General features: G+C 40.4%; 1 protein-coding gene across 1 annotated transcript in view; it reads left to right on the top strand.

Moving 5' to 3' along the window:
• Nucleotides 1-895: 895 nt before the first annotated feature.
• kcnh7 (potassium voltage-gated channel subfamily H member 7) overlaps nucleotides 896-17,472 on the top strand; it is a 33,661-nt gene continuing 17,084 nt past the window's right edge. The window contains exons 1-4 of the mRNA XM_076108016.1: nucleotides 896-1,108; nucleotides 1,497-1,727; nucleotides 11,842-12,001; nucleotides 16,652-17,079. Of these exons, the coding sequence (XP_075964131.1) occupies nucleotides 1,033-1,108; nucleotides 1,497-1,727; nucleotides 11,842-12,001; nucleotides 16,652-17,079 (895 nt within the window). The 5' untranslated portion in view covers nucleotides 896-1,032. The remainder of the gene's footprint in view (nucleotides 1,109-1,496; nucleotides 1,728-11,841; nucleotides 12,002-16,651; nucleotides 17,080-17,472) is intronic.

Below are 17,472 nucleotides of genomic sequence, written 5' to 3' on the forward strand. Positions count from 1 at the left end.
AACTACAGCCAACAGCTAGTTAGCTTAGCATAAAGCCTGGCATTTAAAATCCACCGGAAGTTCTAAAGCAGTGACCGATAAAAGAGACTGGGCGTCCCCCTCCAGCCTAATAAATAGAACATATAGCCTTACCCCCGGTAAAACAGTGAATTGTTGGTTCACACTCGTTTTTGGAACGAGATTCCAAAAATGCTGCACCATTCCTTTAATAATAAGTAACTCGTTGTTTACTTTCGTTGTTTACCAGACATAGATAGAATAGTACAACTAAAGCACATATGTTCCAGCATGCTCTTCAGTAAGTCAGTGTACTAGACTGTATTGTGTGGAAGTAAATGTAGACCAAAATTAAAGCCTACATATTAATGCTTAAAAACCATAACGCGTGCGTAGATATATAACTTCGCACATTAAATACATTCACGAGAGTATATGATATAGGGTTAAGCAGAGCTTTTATAGTATGAAACCACAAGAACACAGTGTACTTAATCTCTGTGCTCTGAAAGTGCGCTGTCAGTAGGCTAAATTAAATTACACGTGTTTTTCAAGGCAGTCTATTGTATGGCATAAATTACTAATAAGTGCGTATGTTACGATAATGCTTGGTCTCGGTGCACGAGGCTGGGGTTTATCTTCTCCCGAGGTGGAGGGAACTAAGTCCCATGGGAACAACGTCACTCCCCTCGGCATATCAGCCACAGCCCGCTGAATGCGCCCAGCAGAGCACCACAGAGGACGGCAGGATCGCATCCATCCTCAACGCGAAATGCTTTGCGAACAGAATATAACTCGAGCAATCCCCCCCCGATTCCGTGCGTTTCGGCGAGGAGGCATTCACATGCTCCGGCATACAAGCGGGCTAAAGAACTCCTCGGAGAAGTGGGAAGGTAAATTCTAGGTGGAGGGAGTGCTCGCGTCGAGCATGGTCTCTGGTAAAGAGAACGTCACAAAGAGCCAACATCTGTAACTTTGGGATTTACTTGTAAAGGCGCTTTTTACTGGAGATCGTGGGATATTCTTTTTGTAAACATGCCTGTGAGAAGAGGTCACGTTGCGCCACAAAACACATTCCTTGGAATGATTATTCGGAAATTCGAGGGAGAGAGTAAGTATTTTCTTGATTTACAATTAATACTACCTGATATACTTCAAAAAAATATCTTTTAACAAATTAACCTTACGGTAGAAATGATGAATGAAAACATATTTTGTGGAGAAATAACTATTCCCATTAAAAACATTTTATGGGAATAAAAACGTTTTTTATGGGGATAAAAGCATTTTTTTTTTTTTGCCAGACTTTCTTTCATATGGAATGCAAACCAAAGACCTTGGCTGAATGTTGATCATCATCATTGCTTTTTTTTTCTATACAGTGGCAGTTAACTTAATCAACTTCATTGCTAATTGCTTTTACATTAGCTGACCCCATGTTGCTCTGAGGTCAGATTTACCACAGCAGCACTCATTGCATACTTTTTCTTTACATGCAGACCGGAAATTTGTGATAGCCAACGCCAGGGTGGAGAACTGTGCGATTATATACTGCAACGACGGTTTCTGTGAGATGACGGGCTTCTCGAGACCGGACATCATGCAGAAGCCATGCACCTGCGACTTCCTCCACGGCAACCTGACGGACAAGGAGGCCATAAGCCAGGTGGCCCAGGCTGTGTTTGGGTCCGAGGAGCGCAAGGTGGAGATCACCTACTACCGTAAGGATGGTGAGTAAGTAACCTGGTACGACAGTAAAGGGTCTTTTGTTGCGTGTTGCTCCTGAGAAAGCACCTACTGCAGCTCCTCACTATGTCCATCACTCCCTGATGTGGCCTGTCAGCCTGTTACCAACCAGCCAGAGTCAGTTACAAGATGTGTTTCAGATTCAGACATTACCCCTGATAGAGGAAAAAGGGGTTGGCAGTTGGCTCTAAAATAACTCCTTGTGTAAATTTAAGCCAGAAGTATTCATGTCGTATTTGGTGAAAGTAAACCGATACATATAGACTAACTTTGATCCTCCTCATACATCAGCAGGTTTATGCATACGGATTTAAAAATAATGACCTTGTAGAGCAAATAATCACCATATCATCCAAACAGAAAACAACATGTGCCGCATATAACATCCACCTTTAAACAATAACACATTAGAAAATGGTTGTGGTGGTGTGGTGTGGAAATGGCATGTTATTAGTGTTTGGTTATATGCATTACAGAAGAGGTGTATAATAGGCAAAAGCTCCATGTCCAAACGTGTAAAAACACAACGGTAGTATTATGGATATATATTTTTGGCACCCGCCATGATTCACAGCATCATGTGCCTGGATGACAAAAAAAAGTCTGGCTGCCAAAATGATGGTGTGGATGTTTTGCATTGAACGTAGAAATAGCATAAAGCAGCTTGTGTGCTTTGATGGACAGAGTGAGGAATGGTGGTAGTGAGACAGAGCTCACCTGCTGTCCTGTAAAGTTCACGATGTTCTCTAAATTTATCAAAAATACATCGGCTTAATACTTTTCTAATTTAAACACATTCACAGTGTATTTAGAGATCCATGACGCATTTAGCCATATTGTGGTTTGCAGCAAAGTTGTACAGCAGCCTTAGTAGACAGCGGATCAATCCTCTAATCTGTAAATTGCTGTACATGTGGTAGACTACAGCATTGTCAGTTTTGCATAAAACATGCTTTCCTTTTAATGCTAGACCGGTGTTTGTCATTCCTTTTTGGCAAATCCTAGTGTCAGCATGAATGGTGCACTGATGAGATAGGAATCCTGAGTCAGAGAGTATTAATACGATGTTACCGCTCAGTGGCATAAATCCCAGGATTGACCACCTCCTGCCATGCCCTCACATGAGGTTTTTATGGTCAACCTGACATAGCTGTACAGAGTCAATCCAAAAGAACTCCTCCTATAGAGCATCACTTTATAGAGCTTTTTTAAATGTTCATTTTTTGTCAGCATTTGCACCAACACAGGCCAACATTTGTGTTTGTATGCGTGTTATTGTTAACTCATATTTTGTTCTCTGAGATAACTTCCAAGTCATACTGTATATGAGGAGTCTAAGCCAGAAAATACGAGACGTAATATTTTATTTAATCATAAGGAGCCAGGGCTTTCATTTTTAATTGTGGGTTTGATTAGATTCTAGGCCATGGATACATGTTTGATCTGCCATCAGCTGCCATGTACAACTCTTTGTTTGATGTGTTTTTTGTTTTTTTTTGCTAATCAGGAAGAAACCAAGAGCCAGCTGCTACACTGCTAAAATAGATTGTTTCAGAAACCTGCAAGACAATTACACAAAACACTCCAGGGTTTGTTTGTGAGGGCATGAGCAGCTTGGTTTTTGACAAGCAGGATTTTAAAGCAACTTAATTTAGTCTCCCATCTTACGTGCATATGCTGTACTCAATCGAAGCATCGTGTGCATGTAATGTTTAAATTGTGGCGGATGAGAGCTACAGAAACCTTCCGACATAATCTTTGCTCCGTCTCTTCACAATCCTCCCCGGTGTGCATCGCAGCTTTCAAGACACAACTCCTAATTCTCCTCAGAGGAATTTACAGTGAGCATGTGTGCTCATGAATATAGATGTGAAGGCTGACATTGCAGTGACTGGGGATGAGCAGCTTCCAGGGTAAATGCATTAAACTGGTATGGAGGGACACAATCCGCATGCTCCCACTGCTATGTGGGAATGAAAGACGCATGTCATCCTTGAGAGGGATGGCCATATTGATTCAAGTCGCTCTACAAATTGAAGCTGATGGGTTGAAAGTATTCCGTGTCTCCTCTCCTAACTGTATTTCAAGTTATCAGTCCTCATGCAAATCACTTAATCCCTTGTATTAAACCCCTTCCATTTTTCCATGCACCTACTGTACGTCCCAAATCACACAGGGATGTTTAAAAATAGAGTTTAAAAAATCAGCTCAGATATGTTACCACTATTCCCTATTCTATTTCTCCCTGATTTTTCACACAGAGGATGCAGTCACTCTAAACACTCGCTGAATTATGATCTATAGACATGCCTAAATGCTTTAGTCTTTTGAGTAATTCCAAAAAGACATAGTGTAGTTTGTTTTTCCTCTGCCATCAATAACTACAGTGGGAAAAAAAAAATAAGTTTGAGATTTGAGGAAGCCGTGTGACATCAGGAGCAACAAAGCTTTGTCTTTTTTCACTGAAAAGGCAAAAAGTTAAGCTGCTTACATGCTTAAACATTAAAAAGTAGTGGAACAATGGGGACCGTGGGAGTGCGGCAAAGGCCTTCAGCATGAGGACAATTTAATTTTGTGTTCCCCTCTATGTGAACAACCAAGTCGGGTTGTGAGAGAAGATACCACACACATAGTCCTCCTCCAGCGATGATACATAATCAATGAGATAAATGCTTTCCCTTGATGGCTTTGTAAAGCTATCCTATACCAGAGGGTGTAATAATACTTTGTACCTGAATGAGTCTTAACAAAAGGAAGCTGACACCGTGCAGAGAGAAGTTAAATGGATAATTGCTATATAACAGTGGCAGCTTAGCTAACCGTGCTGAATGATCTGGGACATGTGGTTTGCGTGGGTGCAGGGTTTCATAGGTGACTCCCCACTGAGGGGACTGAAGGGCCGTGTACCCCTGCTGAGGGTATAGTGGCAGGGGTGCCTACGGTGCACTAGGTGTGCTGCAGGACTCTTGGGTAACCACGCTTCAAAAGAACACATCCATTTTTCATCACGCTCAGCCCTCTTTGGTGTCTCGCAGTATGAGGTGAAACACATACAGAGCTTTCCTCATCATGTTTCATCTGGTAGATTGAAATCAGCTTGTCCAGCTAGATGTTGCAAATTAAAAAAAGCCCTGTGGGGATTTCCATCTTTGTGCAATGGAAAGTGTAGATAACATGTTATAATTTATACTCATTTTAAAGGGATGACATGGATACGGTGTTATTAGAGAGACATTTGCATATTTATTTTAATGGACGGTTTGCTGCCATTGCTTAATTACCTTTTAATTACAATGTGAAACAGGTTTAGCAAGGAGGAGCAGATGGAGCATTGAACACCATATGAGTACAGGTCTAACTTTGCATTGGACAGGAATGTTCATCCACGGCTATTTTTATCTCATGGGATGCTTGTACTGGAGGTGGTAATCTAAGAATCCTCTCCATACCATCTGTGTTTTTCTTAATCAGTCACTGTATGCCAACTTAAATTTTATTTTAGCATCCATTGCATTCAATCTGCCAACATTTGCGCCATATTAAACAGAATAAAAGATCACAGAGCGATACATCATGAATTGATAAATGTAAACACAAATCAAATGTAGTTTGAGCCGGAGCTGCTAGTTATCCCTGATGGCTTTTGAGACACTGATTGAAGATGAAATTAGGCCATGCTGTGTAGCTTACAGCACTCTCGCAGAGGCGAGATGTTGCCACGAGGCCCAAGGACTCTAAACAAAGGGTTAGCTTGCATGGCCTCTCCCTACATGCCCTAGTGCCGATTGGCTATGCCCCAGTAACGTTGCGTATTGGCTTAAGCAGAATAGCCCTAAACAAGAAACATGTCAGATTTCATTATACAAGACGTACTACCAGGCAGTAGTCTGCGGCTGTACTGTTTAAAAGCTCCAGTTGTGGATAATAGTTCGGTTGAAAGATGCAAAGACAAAAATCAGCGCTCAACAGTCATGTTTTTCCCAAGAGCAGATCAGCTGATGCAGATTAATATGAAACCTCAATACATGAATTGAATAACAGGGTTTAAAAAATAGCTTCGCTTCTTGAAATAAGATTTAAAAAATGTATAGTGGTACTTGCACTTCTACATGAATAAAACCAGTACTACTGTACGTATTTATTTATCTTTAAGACATCTAACAGTTTCACCAAAACTCTGTCTGACCTGTGAGTCGTTATTGTGAGAATGTCCAAAGGATCACTTGATTAAGCAGCAATGTTTAAATAATTGATGATGGAAATAGATTCTACAGTAATGAAATTTCCATCATGAAAAGGGAGCTAGTCTTAATACACTGTCCATTCATTCAAGCAGGTGGTAATAACATTTCTTGGCTCACAGGGTAACACTCTACCTAAAGGTCAGGGAATTCATTTCACTCGCTCTACTGTACAATGATGTTAACCATGTCCAGCAGCTACGGCCAAGTTTGAAAGACATTATGTTGTCTTGTTGACTGATGTAGAAGATTAAGGTTGGATAGCCTGAAACCCAAATGTTCAGTAGTTTTCAGTAGCACACATACTGTACACTACAGCTCACATCTATATATTTAATGGGCTCAGAAGTTAATCTTGTCAAATGTAAAGGTTGAGAGAGGATTCCAAAGAGCTTGTTAGATGGTACAGTGGAGATAGAGTTAAAAGCACATGCACATGGAGAAAACACTCCATCACCATCACCAATTTGACAAGATATGTCACATTTAGGGAAATAGAGCGCTGCAAATAAATAAAATATAAGCAAATTTAAAACAATTCACCAATTTGAAAAGACATAGACACATGTAGAAATGTCACACGTTGTACAGAAGACAACAGAGTTACAACACAAAACAAAGTTTGATGTTGGATACAACATGTTCAGGGCTTGACATTGCATTTTTTCATCAAAAACCACTGTGGCTTCCAAAGTTACTAGCAACTCAGCATTTATAGCCACAATTTTGTCGTTGGGAATTTACATTTTATTTGATTAAGACTGACTATGGTGTGCTACAATTTTTTTGAAATCAGATTTGCAACCCTTTTAAATGTAAAGGACCACTGTAAACACCCCAATGAAGACATGCATATAAAAACACGACAGTCCACCTCGACGTAAGAACATTCCACTGGTCCAGGACTGCTCCCACCTTCACCCCAGATCTCAGCAACACAGGTTAAGGGTTTTGCCCTTTTGAGTAATAGGTGGGTGCCATCTCAGGTCGCTAGCTGTCTCTTCTGCTGTATTAGCGATCCAGCTCTTTTCACATTTTTAGTTAGGCTGTGTCGTCACAGCCAAGATGGCGACGGCTGGAGAGCTTTGAGCTTCACAACACCTCTTCAGAAACCTATGGTTGACATCATGGAGACTACATTCATATCTTATCGAGTCTATGCTCAGAACCTGTTGTCCATTGTCTTTATGCGCATACATGTAAAGGACAGAACATAGATTGACTGGTAAAATCGAGAGCTTTGCATTCGGGCGTAGCTCCCTCTTCACCACAATGGTCCCATTCAATGCTCTTATCTGTGCTGACGCCACACAGAACCACGTGTCCATCTCTTGCTCCATTTTACCCTCACTTGTGAACAAGACCCCAAGATACTAGAACTCCCTCACTTGGGGCAGGGACTTACTCCTAACTTGGGGGGCGCAATCCACCATTCCCCGGGATGCGCGACAAATTTGAAGGGAGCTAGACATTGGTTTACCGGGTCTGTCCGGTAGCCTCCCCTGCCATCACTGCCCACATGAGCAATGAAGTCTCTCAGCAGAACTATAGAGTCCCCCGTCAGTGCCCTTTGCACTATGCTACCCAGTAACTTCAAGAAGGCTGGGTACTCTGAGCTGGTGTTTAGTGCATAAGCACAAACAACAGTCAGAGATTCTTCTCAGCGACTCACAGTCACATGTAGGTGACCCTCTTGTTCCCCGGGGAGAACTCAAACACAGCAGCGCTCAGCTGGGGGCTCATGAGTATCCCCACACCCGCCCGGCACCTCTCAGCCTGGGCAACTCCAGAAAAGGCCAGAGTCCAGCCTCTCTCCAGGAGTTTGGTTTCAGAGTTTCAGAGTTTGTGCTATGCGGAGGTGAGCCCAACTTTACCTAGTTTATTGCTCCACCTCCTGCACCAGCTCCAGTACTATCCCCAACAGAGAGGTGACGTTCCACATCCCTAGAGCCAGTCTGCAATGCCAGGGGTGGGCACACCTAGGTTTTGGTCAATGCCTATCGTTGCGAGTTGTGGGCCCACAGGGCGGCGACTCCATGTAGATTTTTTGGGCTCTGCCCGGCCGAGCACTACGTGTTATAAGGCCCGGCCACCAGACCTCCTGCAGACAAGCTCCCCTCCTAAGTCTGGCTCCAAAAGGGGGCCCTGATACGTCCCTTTTACGGGTAAGGTGGTACAACTTTAAGTAACATGACTGAGTTTGAAATGCACTATGATTCATGATGGTTTATATCTCCAGTACATGTTGTGGTCATAGTCGTACATTATACAGTACATAGCTTCTTTTACAATTGTAATTTCCCTATGAATTTGAAAAAGACCATAGCTTCTCATGAGTTTTGTTCATCATGCTGCTCTAGCTGAAAAGTTACGTCTGCCAAGGCAGTTAGTCAGTCAACAGGAGGTAGCATCACAGATAGGATCCGTTCCATCTGTTTTTATTCACATAGCATTGTATGGCTTTACTTGAAATGCATAGTTTGGTTTTAATTGTATCATAACATAATGTTAGGCAATGACATTTGGTTCAGGCTCTCATAAGTCTTGATGTACATGTCAATAACACTATTTTGAATACACACAACATTCATCATGGAATGCTATGGATCTCAGTTAGTAATACTAATGAATAAACTGACTACGGTTTCTTGGAATAAGAACAATGAATAATAAAAGCTTTGGGTTTACATTATTTTCCCACCAAAATATCAATAGGCTCTTGAACTTTGTTGGAAGTAAAAAAGAAGATGAATAACACAGTTGTTCCCAAACTCAATGGCTGGGACCGTCTTTCTTCAGGTCATGAATAGCTCTGCTGGTCATATGACATACCACCACGGATTTTAGCTGGAGGAAAGAAAAGCGCTCCTTGTTTTATTCACAAAAAGTTCCCTTTGTTTACCAGGATAAGATTAACGTCTGCAAATACGTAAGTTTACAAAATCATAAATGATGTTGTGATGAGAACATAATCAAATGTTGCGCTGCACAGTCTGCTAATATAACATATCAGTTATAAAGAAGCCTTTCCTTTGATCCATTTTTGGTAGAGGTGACATTCAGCAGGAGACCAGATGAGAGGGGACCCCCATGGCTTAGCCTTTAAGCACGGCCATTGTTTTCCCATCTGGTCAGCTAAACTCTAGCCCAGAAATATTTCTGCTGAATTCACCATCTTGGCTGTAGACAGAGCATAGTTCTATGTACACTAGATCTCTGTAATCATGTAATACAAATATTCGTATAGTGTATTACTCCTATTATCTTGTTTTTCAGATGGGTGATTTAGGAGCTTATTATTTCATATTTTTTTGCAGCATTTCATTCACAAAAAAATATTAAAATTGTTCTATGATCATGGCTGCATTCAGTAAAGTTAAGAAATGAATATGCAATGCATGGGTTATTGCTCAATTCAGAAAATTGAAGAGTTCCCTGTGTTATTTAGAGTTGAAGCACCTCACCCGAAAAAAGGAAAACCAGGGCCCCCTTCTGGAGTCAGACTTAGGAGGGAAGCTCGTCACCAGAAGGTCTTGTGGCCGGGCCTTAACACATAGTGCTCGGCTGGGCACAGCCCGAAAAAGACCACATATAATATGTTTATCTTATATATATGAGTGGCTCAGTAATAAGGTCTCAATGGACATGGACTTATTTTTGAACATACATACATACATACAAGTATAGCCTGTAAAATGAAATCACACATCGAAATTTCATAGTATCACATCAAACTCCCCCTTAGACAAGACAAGAGCAGGAAACAAAGACATCATTAATGTTTTTAATTAATTGAAAAGGGTGGAACACATCAGGTTACAGTAACAAAAGGGTGTCATATTTTCATGCAATTATGTTGCCGATCTATCAGTTTATGACGTAATCTTTCATAGAGGAAGATTTTGGCTATTTCGTCCACCCATTCATTCACTAATATACTGTATCCCCTTTAGTTCAGTGTCGCAACACTGGACAACATTGCCAAATGTTGTTGCTAACTATATTAACAACAACATATGTTGGGAAATATGTCATTTGCACATTCTGGTTGAAAAGCAAAGAATATGTGGTTAGAATTATGACATTAGAAATACAGTCAATATGCGATGCTGTTCGTGTAAACTTGTACTCAAAACTAATCTCAATTCCTGCCTTGAACCCTTGTTGCATGCCATTCCCTGATTTACTGTCGCCCCTCCAGTATCCACTTTTAAATAAAGGAAAAATGCCCCAAAAATAACATCATTGAGCGAACATTTATCAAGGGAAGATTTTAAGGATTTATCACTAACAATATTAATTCCTGCAGCCTTTATCAGATAATTAAAAGTCGATACTGAATAAATCTCTCACTCAAAACCAAAAAGGCTCCCTTTTATACTGTATACGGGACAATGTCTAATTAAGTGAAGGATTTCTGGGAAATGAAGGAAAGTGCTTTTTCTGAAAAGGGGATCTTCTGGGGACGGACTCACAGCTATCCATCTCTCTAAGCACTGCTCTTCTACTTTACAGCATAACTTAACCATGTGCCCATGACAAGATGTATGGAGTATAGACCTGCTGGACTTAATATACACATACACCACATACACATGCTGTACTATGTATTCACATTAATTCACATGATACTGTTGAAACATTGAATTCTACCTGATTTCTCAAATACTGTTCATTTTTTATGTTTTCCATTCTCTTGAAATTACATTATCATATTGTCAGTGGTGACAAAATGCAGCATCACTTCTGTGATTTGATGCAGAAATCCTTCCAACACAAGTCTGGCATGTTGAGGCAGACCGAGATTGTTATATTTAGTCGGACAGCAAGTCTACTGCTAATGAATGCTGCTGGCAGGGTGTCTGTGAGCCATGCAGAGATTACAGGGAACACTGGTAATATGTGTCCTCTGTGAGTAGGAGCAACACAACAAGCCAGACAGAAGGACAGACGGACCTATATAGAGTTGCAGTTAGTATTAGATACATTAATTCCATAGTGTGCTGATTCATTTCAAGATAGCTTTCTCCCGCACCAGACATGGTCACTGTAATATTGTATGTCAAGCTGGTTGTATGGGAGCTATTGTGTTCTTGTTTAGGGTCCAGTGAGTAGCTAGTTTCATTGGTGGGCAGTTGTGCTCTCAGGCATCAATAGCTTCCACTCTCAGCTATAACCAGTTCAGCTGATAAATTGGTGCATTCAGGGCTCAAGACTAAGTTTAGATCATGGATTGTTTTCTGCTCCACCTCACACAATGTTCGGTGTGAGTGATTGTTCCTATGAGCACATTGCAATTCTCTAAATTGGCTGTAATCTGTGCTGCCTGTTTGATCTATTCTACTAAACCCTGCAGTCTGCACCATGCTGGGGCTCTCGCATTACATTTGTCCAAGTCCTGCTAAGCTTAGTCATTTTCATCCTACGTCTTGCTAATTAAAATACTTGTAGTGCATGTATATGGCACATGCAGCACACATGAACTCACACACAAATATACTTTGTTTAACCACCCCTGGGCTCAATTATTTTATCTCTCGCTACTATTTCGTTTGCTCTGACATGCAGGCATTGACCTTTAAATCGGTTCAACTTCTCCCCTGTTTTCCCAACATTTATGTGAAACCAGAGGGAGGTGTTAGTCATTTTTAGATTTCTGTTTAATTAACATTCTATAGAATGGCTGCTAAAATGACTTGCCTGATTGCAATAGTACTTGTTGATACATTTTCCCTTGGGTTGTTTTTTTTCTATAGTTTTAGGTTGAATAAAGACATCTTTGGACTTACCCTCTTAGAGGTGACTGGCAAAAGGATAATGAATGATTCTACTTTTTGACACTTTGTTTCTCTTTCAGGGTCTGACTTCCAGTGTAACATTCACGTAATCCCTGTGAAAAATGAAGAGGGCATGGTGATGATGTTTATCTTAAATTTTGATTTCATCGCGGATGAGGAAAGTGACCACTCCACAGAGAAGATAAGCCCAACGTCCCCTACAAAGTCAGATCAAAGTGAGTATTTGATATACTATTCCCTCCTTACTATGATATAAATGCACCTGAAAAAGCATTGCTACAGAGAGGGACTATAAAAATAGAAATGGGACCATTATTTTGTCTTTGTTGCTGTGGTATTTTTATTAGTTGAAATTTCATTTTCATCCCACACCAGTATTTTCTAGGTAAAAACGTCTTTCATGATCAAAGCTAAAAAAAAGTCATGATATGAGGGCGATTGTGGCTAAGTGGATAACAGGGCCGTCTTTCAATTAGAGGGTCGGCGGTTCGAACCCCGGCTCTGGCTCTGCTAGTCGCGTGTCGATGTGTCCTTGAGCAAGACACTTAACCCCAAAAATTACTCCCGTAGTTGTGCCTACGGTGTAGAAATGTGATAGACTCTGAATTGTAAGTCGCTTTGGATAAAAGCGTCTGCTAAATGACTGTAATGTAATGTAATGTAATGATGCCGCACCAAAAAATGATGCATTGCATTTGTCATTCATTTGTCACATTTTCTCTTTATTTTCCTTCAAATTAAACCTGTGCCCATTTTGTGAAATGGCACTATTCCTAAAAAAAATAACAAAATAAAGTTCTATAAAAATAGGACTCTACATCTGTTAGACACTAATTAAGCACTAGAGATTTTTATTCCGTTCCCTGAGATGCTCCTCCAAAAATTGTTGCCAGCTTCTATTATTATTCCACAAAAATATGCATTATTTAAGTTGCCAGTACAATGCAGTTTACACTGATGGAATGCACCATGTATGAGCAGTCTACTTACATAACCTTATCTTGTTGAAAATGTTTAATTATTGATCGTTATATATTTGTTTCATGTCTTAGGAGAACACCAAATATATAGCATTTATTTTTGGATGTGTGTCAGTAGGTGTAAATGTCAGTGAGACGTTCCAGCTCCTCTCTGACCGGAGCTCAGCTATCCACTTCCCTCAGCATGAATTCATCCAGGGCACTGGCATTTCACTTGTGCTGCACTGTGTGTATGCATGTACGTTATTTTGTGCATGCATGTATATGTGTGTGTGTGCGTGCGTGCATACATGCGTGTGGTTTCTAATGTGTGAGCGAGTGCCTGTGTCCGTTGCCCGTTGCTAACATTGCTAATCAGAGTTGATTGCTTGTGACCGTGCTACAGTGAGGGGACCTGTGAGTAGATGGGGTAGAAAACAATATGATGTGACTTTTGATTAGAAAGAGTCTTGACTACATGCACACATCACACTTTAAGTATGACCTTACTATTGTCTTTATCTTTGAGCAGTCCTTAGATAGCGCCAGGGCATAAAAGTGTAATTTTTACGCTATATTGGGTTTGACGAAAGACTCATGCTAATGATTTAGCTTTGGCGCTGCATACTATCGTACTATATTATGTGAAAATACTGTATTGTCTTTTTTATTTTCACAACATATTCAGTGTTTCTTAAGATGTGTATGAAAAACGCATGTATTCAACAGCATTTAGACCATAACTAGATAATTGACACTGGCAGGTTGTCAGGCACAATGACATGACCGTTTCAAGGAATGACTTGGACATGTCCCTGCTATCAAAAATAAATTCAGTTATTGTTTAGTACTTTACCTGAAACGATCAGGGAGAACATTCCCAAAAAGCCTAGCCATACATTTTGGTGTAGCGGTCTATTAGAAGTGATTTTTGGACATTGGGGAGCTAATTATGATCTGCTGTTGACAGCAGGCAAAAAGCCCGCAGGTATCAACTACCACAATATTGAGCCTGGAAGAGAGTAATCCCTCTTTCCCTGAGCTGCCATCTAGAACACACCATTCAGCAACTTCAATATGCCTGTAAGGCCCAAAACCTGAGACAATATACTGTACTTACAAATTGCTCAGCAGAAAGATACACTGTTCGGTGCACAGAGACTTCTTTCCACTGTTCAATCAACAACATTAGAATATATTAACTTTAAAATAGAGGCCCAGCCGAGCCAGTTTCTGTCAATATGAAGGTCCACTCCTGGCCCTTTACAGATGTTTAAGCTCCTCATCTTATCCCTAAGGGTGAGCACATGCTCCCTGTGAAGGGAAGTTATGTTGGCTGGTTGTATCCACAATCTCATACTCGTGACTATAGCTGAGGGCTGGAAAATAAATCAACTGCTAAATCATGAACTTCACCTTGAGGCTCAGCTCAGCTTTTTCAGCACAAAAGACCATGTCACTGCCAATGTCGCATTGATTGTCTTGTTAATCTTACGCACCATCATTCTTTCTCTTGTGAACAAGACCCTGAGATACTTTAACTCCTTCACTTGAAGCAGCAAACTTGCTCACAGCTCAAAGCACAAAATCCACTGTTTTCCAGCAGAGTAAAATGGATTTGGAGATGCTTATTCTCATCCTCGCCCCTTTACGTTTGGTAATGGAGTATTAAGAAGTCCTAAATCAGGCAGCTGGAGTTGCTGTTTTATTCTTGAAGACATTTCATCACTCAACCAAGGGATGCAATCAGTCTAATCAGTGGGGAGTCCCAAGTAGGAAGACGTCTTTGGATGATTCACACTTAAGAGTCATATGAGGTGTCATTAAGGCGACATGTGAGCTGTTTAAGTCACATGGCAGTTATGTGTGTGCCACCAGAGTCCCATGAATTAAGGTGTGAAATAGTTTAAACCACCTCAAAGGAGATGTAAGGACAGCGTTGTAAGCTGCTGATTTTTCAGGAAAAAAATGGCTTTTGTCAAAACAGCAAGATCTAGCAAAAACTCCAGAGCAACACACAAAGAAGCAAGGCTGGGCAGTCATTCAATACAAACAGTGAGTAGATGGAGTGTCCAATCAACACAACCAAGAAACACACTAATATACATACTTGTCCACTCTCATGACCATAAACCCAAATACAAGTTTCAGCAGGCTCATTATAAACAAAATGGGACACATTGTGCCCTGTTTTTCTAAATTAACAAGATTATTGTCTTAGAATTCAGATAAAAGTTTTCAAAGAAAAAAAACTGCTCTGTTTTTCTGAATGAAAAATCCTGTGAGAAGCTCTCACCTATATCATCTAATAAATAAATGTGCCCATGAAATAAATAAATATGCCTATCATATGGCCTAATCCTTACATATTACATAATTAAATGAGACAATAACTATACAAATAAATGTATAAATGAGTCAATATAGTTCAATAAATAAATATGTTACTTTTATTCAATTTAGGAGAATATTGTTTCATAATTCCACATTTATTTCCCAGCTCTTATTATCTGTATCTAAAAGTAAAGTTTGGCTACTGTAAGTTTTTATAGTATGATAAAACATTTTCATCTGTGTGTAGTACCATTTGTTTATTTATTTAGGGGGTACTGTATGTGTGTTAATGGTGATGTCATTGTCGAAGGGTTCGGTTGTGGTCATTGATACTACCGTGATTTACTTAAACCGCTCCAACAACAAACTGCATCTAATAAGGTTCGATGGCGCTAGACTTTTCCATACTATAATATGTTATTCAGGGATTATATAAACATTCAGCCAGAGCAACAGTCAAGAGCATTGATGACAGTCTCCCTGCAGAGAAGAGACAGGAAGGTTGTCCATATCTCTTGCCAGCTCAGGATGTTATTATGTTCCTTCTCAGGAAACTTGTCGAGTGTCATGGCTCTATTGTAAGCTGCTATAGTTGTAACATCAGCACATTTGGCCAGGGAATGGAAACAAATGGCAATGACGTTATGTAAGGAGGCTGCTGAGAGATGGGTGCCTCGCGAGTGAGGCAGGGTTCACTTTTCACTTTCTTTCCTCCTGCTATTGTTAATGAGCCAAAACTGTCCCAAGAGGTCATTAACATTGGCTACTGTGTCCCTTGTGGAAATGTGGTTTCTATACAAGAATTTGGTGAGGCATAATAAATTGATTGTGCAATCTGCACTGAAAGGAGATGATTTGTCAAAAGCACATCTGTTTTGATCGGTCTTAATTTTCATAGTTTACTGCACTGATCTGCTAGCATGGCAAATGTTTAACGCTAGACAATAAAATATTCTGCTGAACATTGTTTTGTTAATTAAAAGACATGAAGCTTAAGTTCCAAAAAGATTACAGAAATGTGATCCCCTGTCTGTCTGGGGACAAACACAGCATGGATGTCTTATTAAAGATTAATTTGCATTAAAGGCCTGCAGACATTAGAAACCAGAGCCAAAATCTGTTCATCTCTTATGAGTGGACATGTTTCAGAACCTGACGTTCTCCACGTTTGGGCCTCCATGTACTTTTTTCTTATTACTGTTGTCGCTGAAGGGGGAAGCCGACATACCAAAAGAACTTTAATAATGATATTACTTTGCTAATTAATTATACTTTGGTAATAATCGATTATCCTTCAGTCAGAAAAAGGAGTTTGGTTCTCCTGGTTCCAATTTCATGACCTTTGCAATTGATGAAAATGGGTCTATGAATTGAGCATTTTATCAGTTCTAAATTACATTTTTTATGTGTCAGTTTCCGTTTTGCCTCATGTCTTGTAGGCAGCATAAACCTGTTATCCAATCATGGCTTTCATTATGTAAAAAAATGACTATGGGATGTTTTTATTTTCCGGTGCTGTACACTGAAAGCTTAACAAGCTTTCTCATAATGTTTCTCACTTTTTAGGGAGAAGTAGATTCTTCCGCTTCCGCCATGCCGCTTTGAGCCTAATGAATACCAAACAATCGCTTCCGCAAGAGGACCCAGATGCTGTGATGGTGGACCCGCCCAAAGAGAATGAGGGCTCAGTAGCCCTGCGGAGCTTCCCTTCACCCACCAAGAGCATTTGCAGTCCCATTGAGACCAATGACACGCATGGCCTCATAGGCTCAAGCCACCACTCTTCCCAGGCTAGTGTCGGCCCTGAACCACTTGGCCATTCATCACCTAAACACATCTGGGAGAAGCTGTACCAAACAGAGCCACACCAATCTTCCACCACCCTCTCAAACACCTTCCCCAGAGGCAGCATCAACAGCATGAGGCGAGCCTCATCTGTCCATGAAATGGAGGTCTACAGCTCAAATTCCAAAAGCCTATTCAAGGATCGTCATACCAGTGACGGTATGTACAGAACTGCAATATATAAGTAGAGCTTACAGCTCCAGCAGCAATTTGTGTAAAGCGCCTAACTGGCCCATCCATCCCATTATGATTGAGTTTGCATTAGAATGCAGACCAGTGTTAATTCAACCATATGACACTTGGGTCAGATTTAGTCTTCAAAAGTCATATTTAAGAGACAACATTTGTAGATAGACACACTGTACTTATTTTTACTCTTATTTTTTATTAAATATATATATATATATGTTTATTAAAAGGTTTATTCTTTAGTTACTCTGTCAACAAAATGCTCCCTTTGACAATGTCACAGCTAATCATGTATTTTGCTGATGAACCATGACTCTGCTGTTCTGGAGCATGACTTTCAAGAAAGGCAATCAGCAAAAATGC

The sequence above is a fragment of the Anarhichas minor genome, unplaced genomic scaffold (genome assembly GCF_050575085.1).
Source record: "Anarhichas minor isolate MPS153535 unplaced genomic scaffold, ASM5057508v1 ptg000004l, whole genome shotgun sequence".
NCBI lineage: Eukaryota > Metazoa > Chordata > Actinopteri > Perciformes > Anarhichadidae > Anarhichas > Anarhichas minor.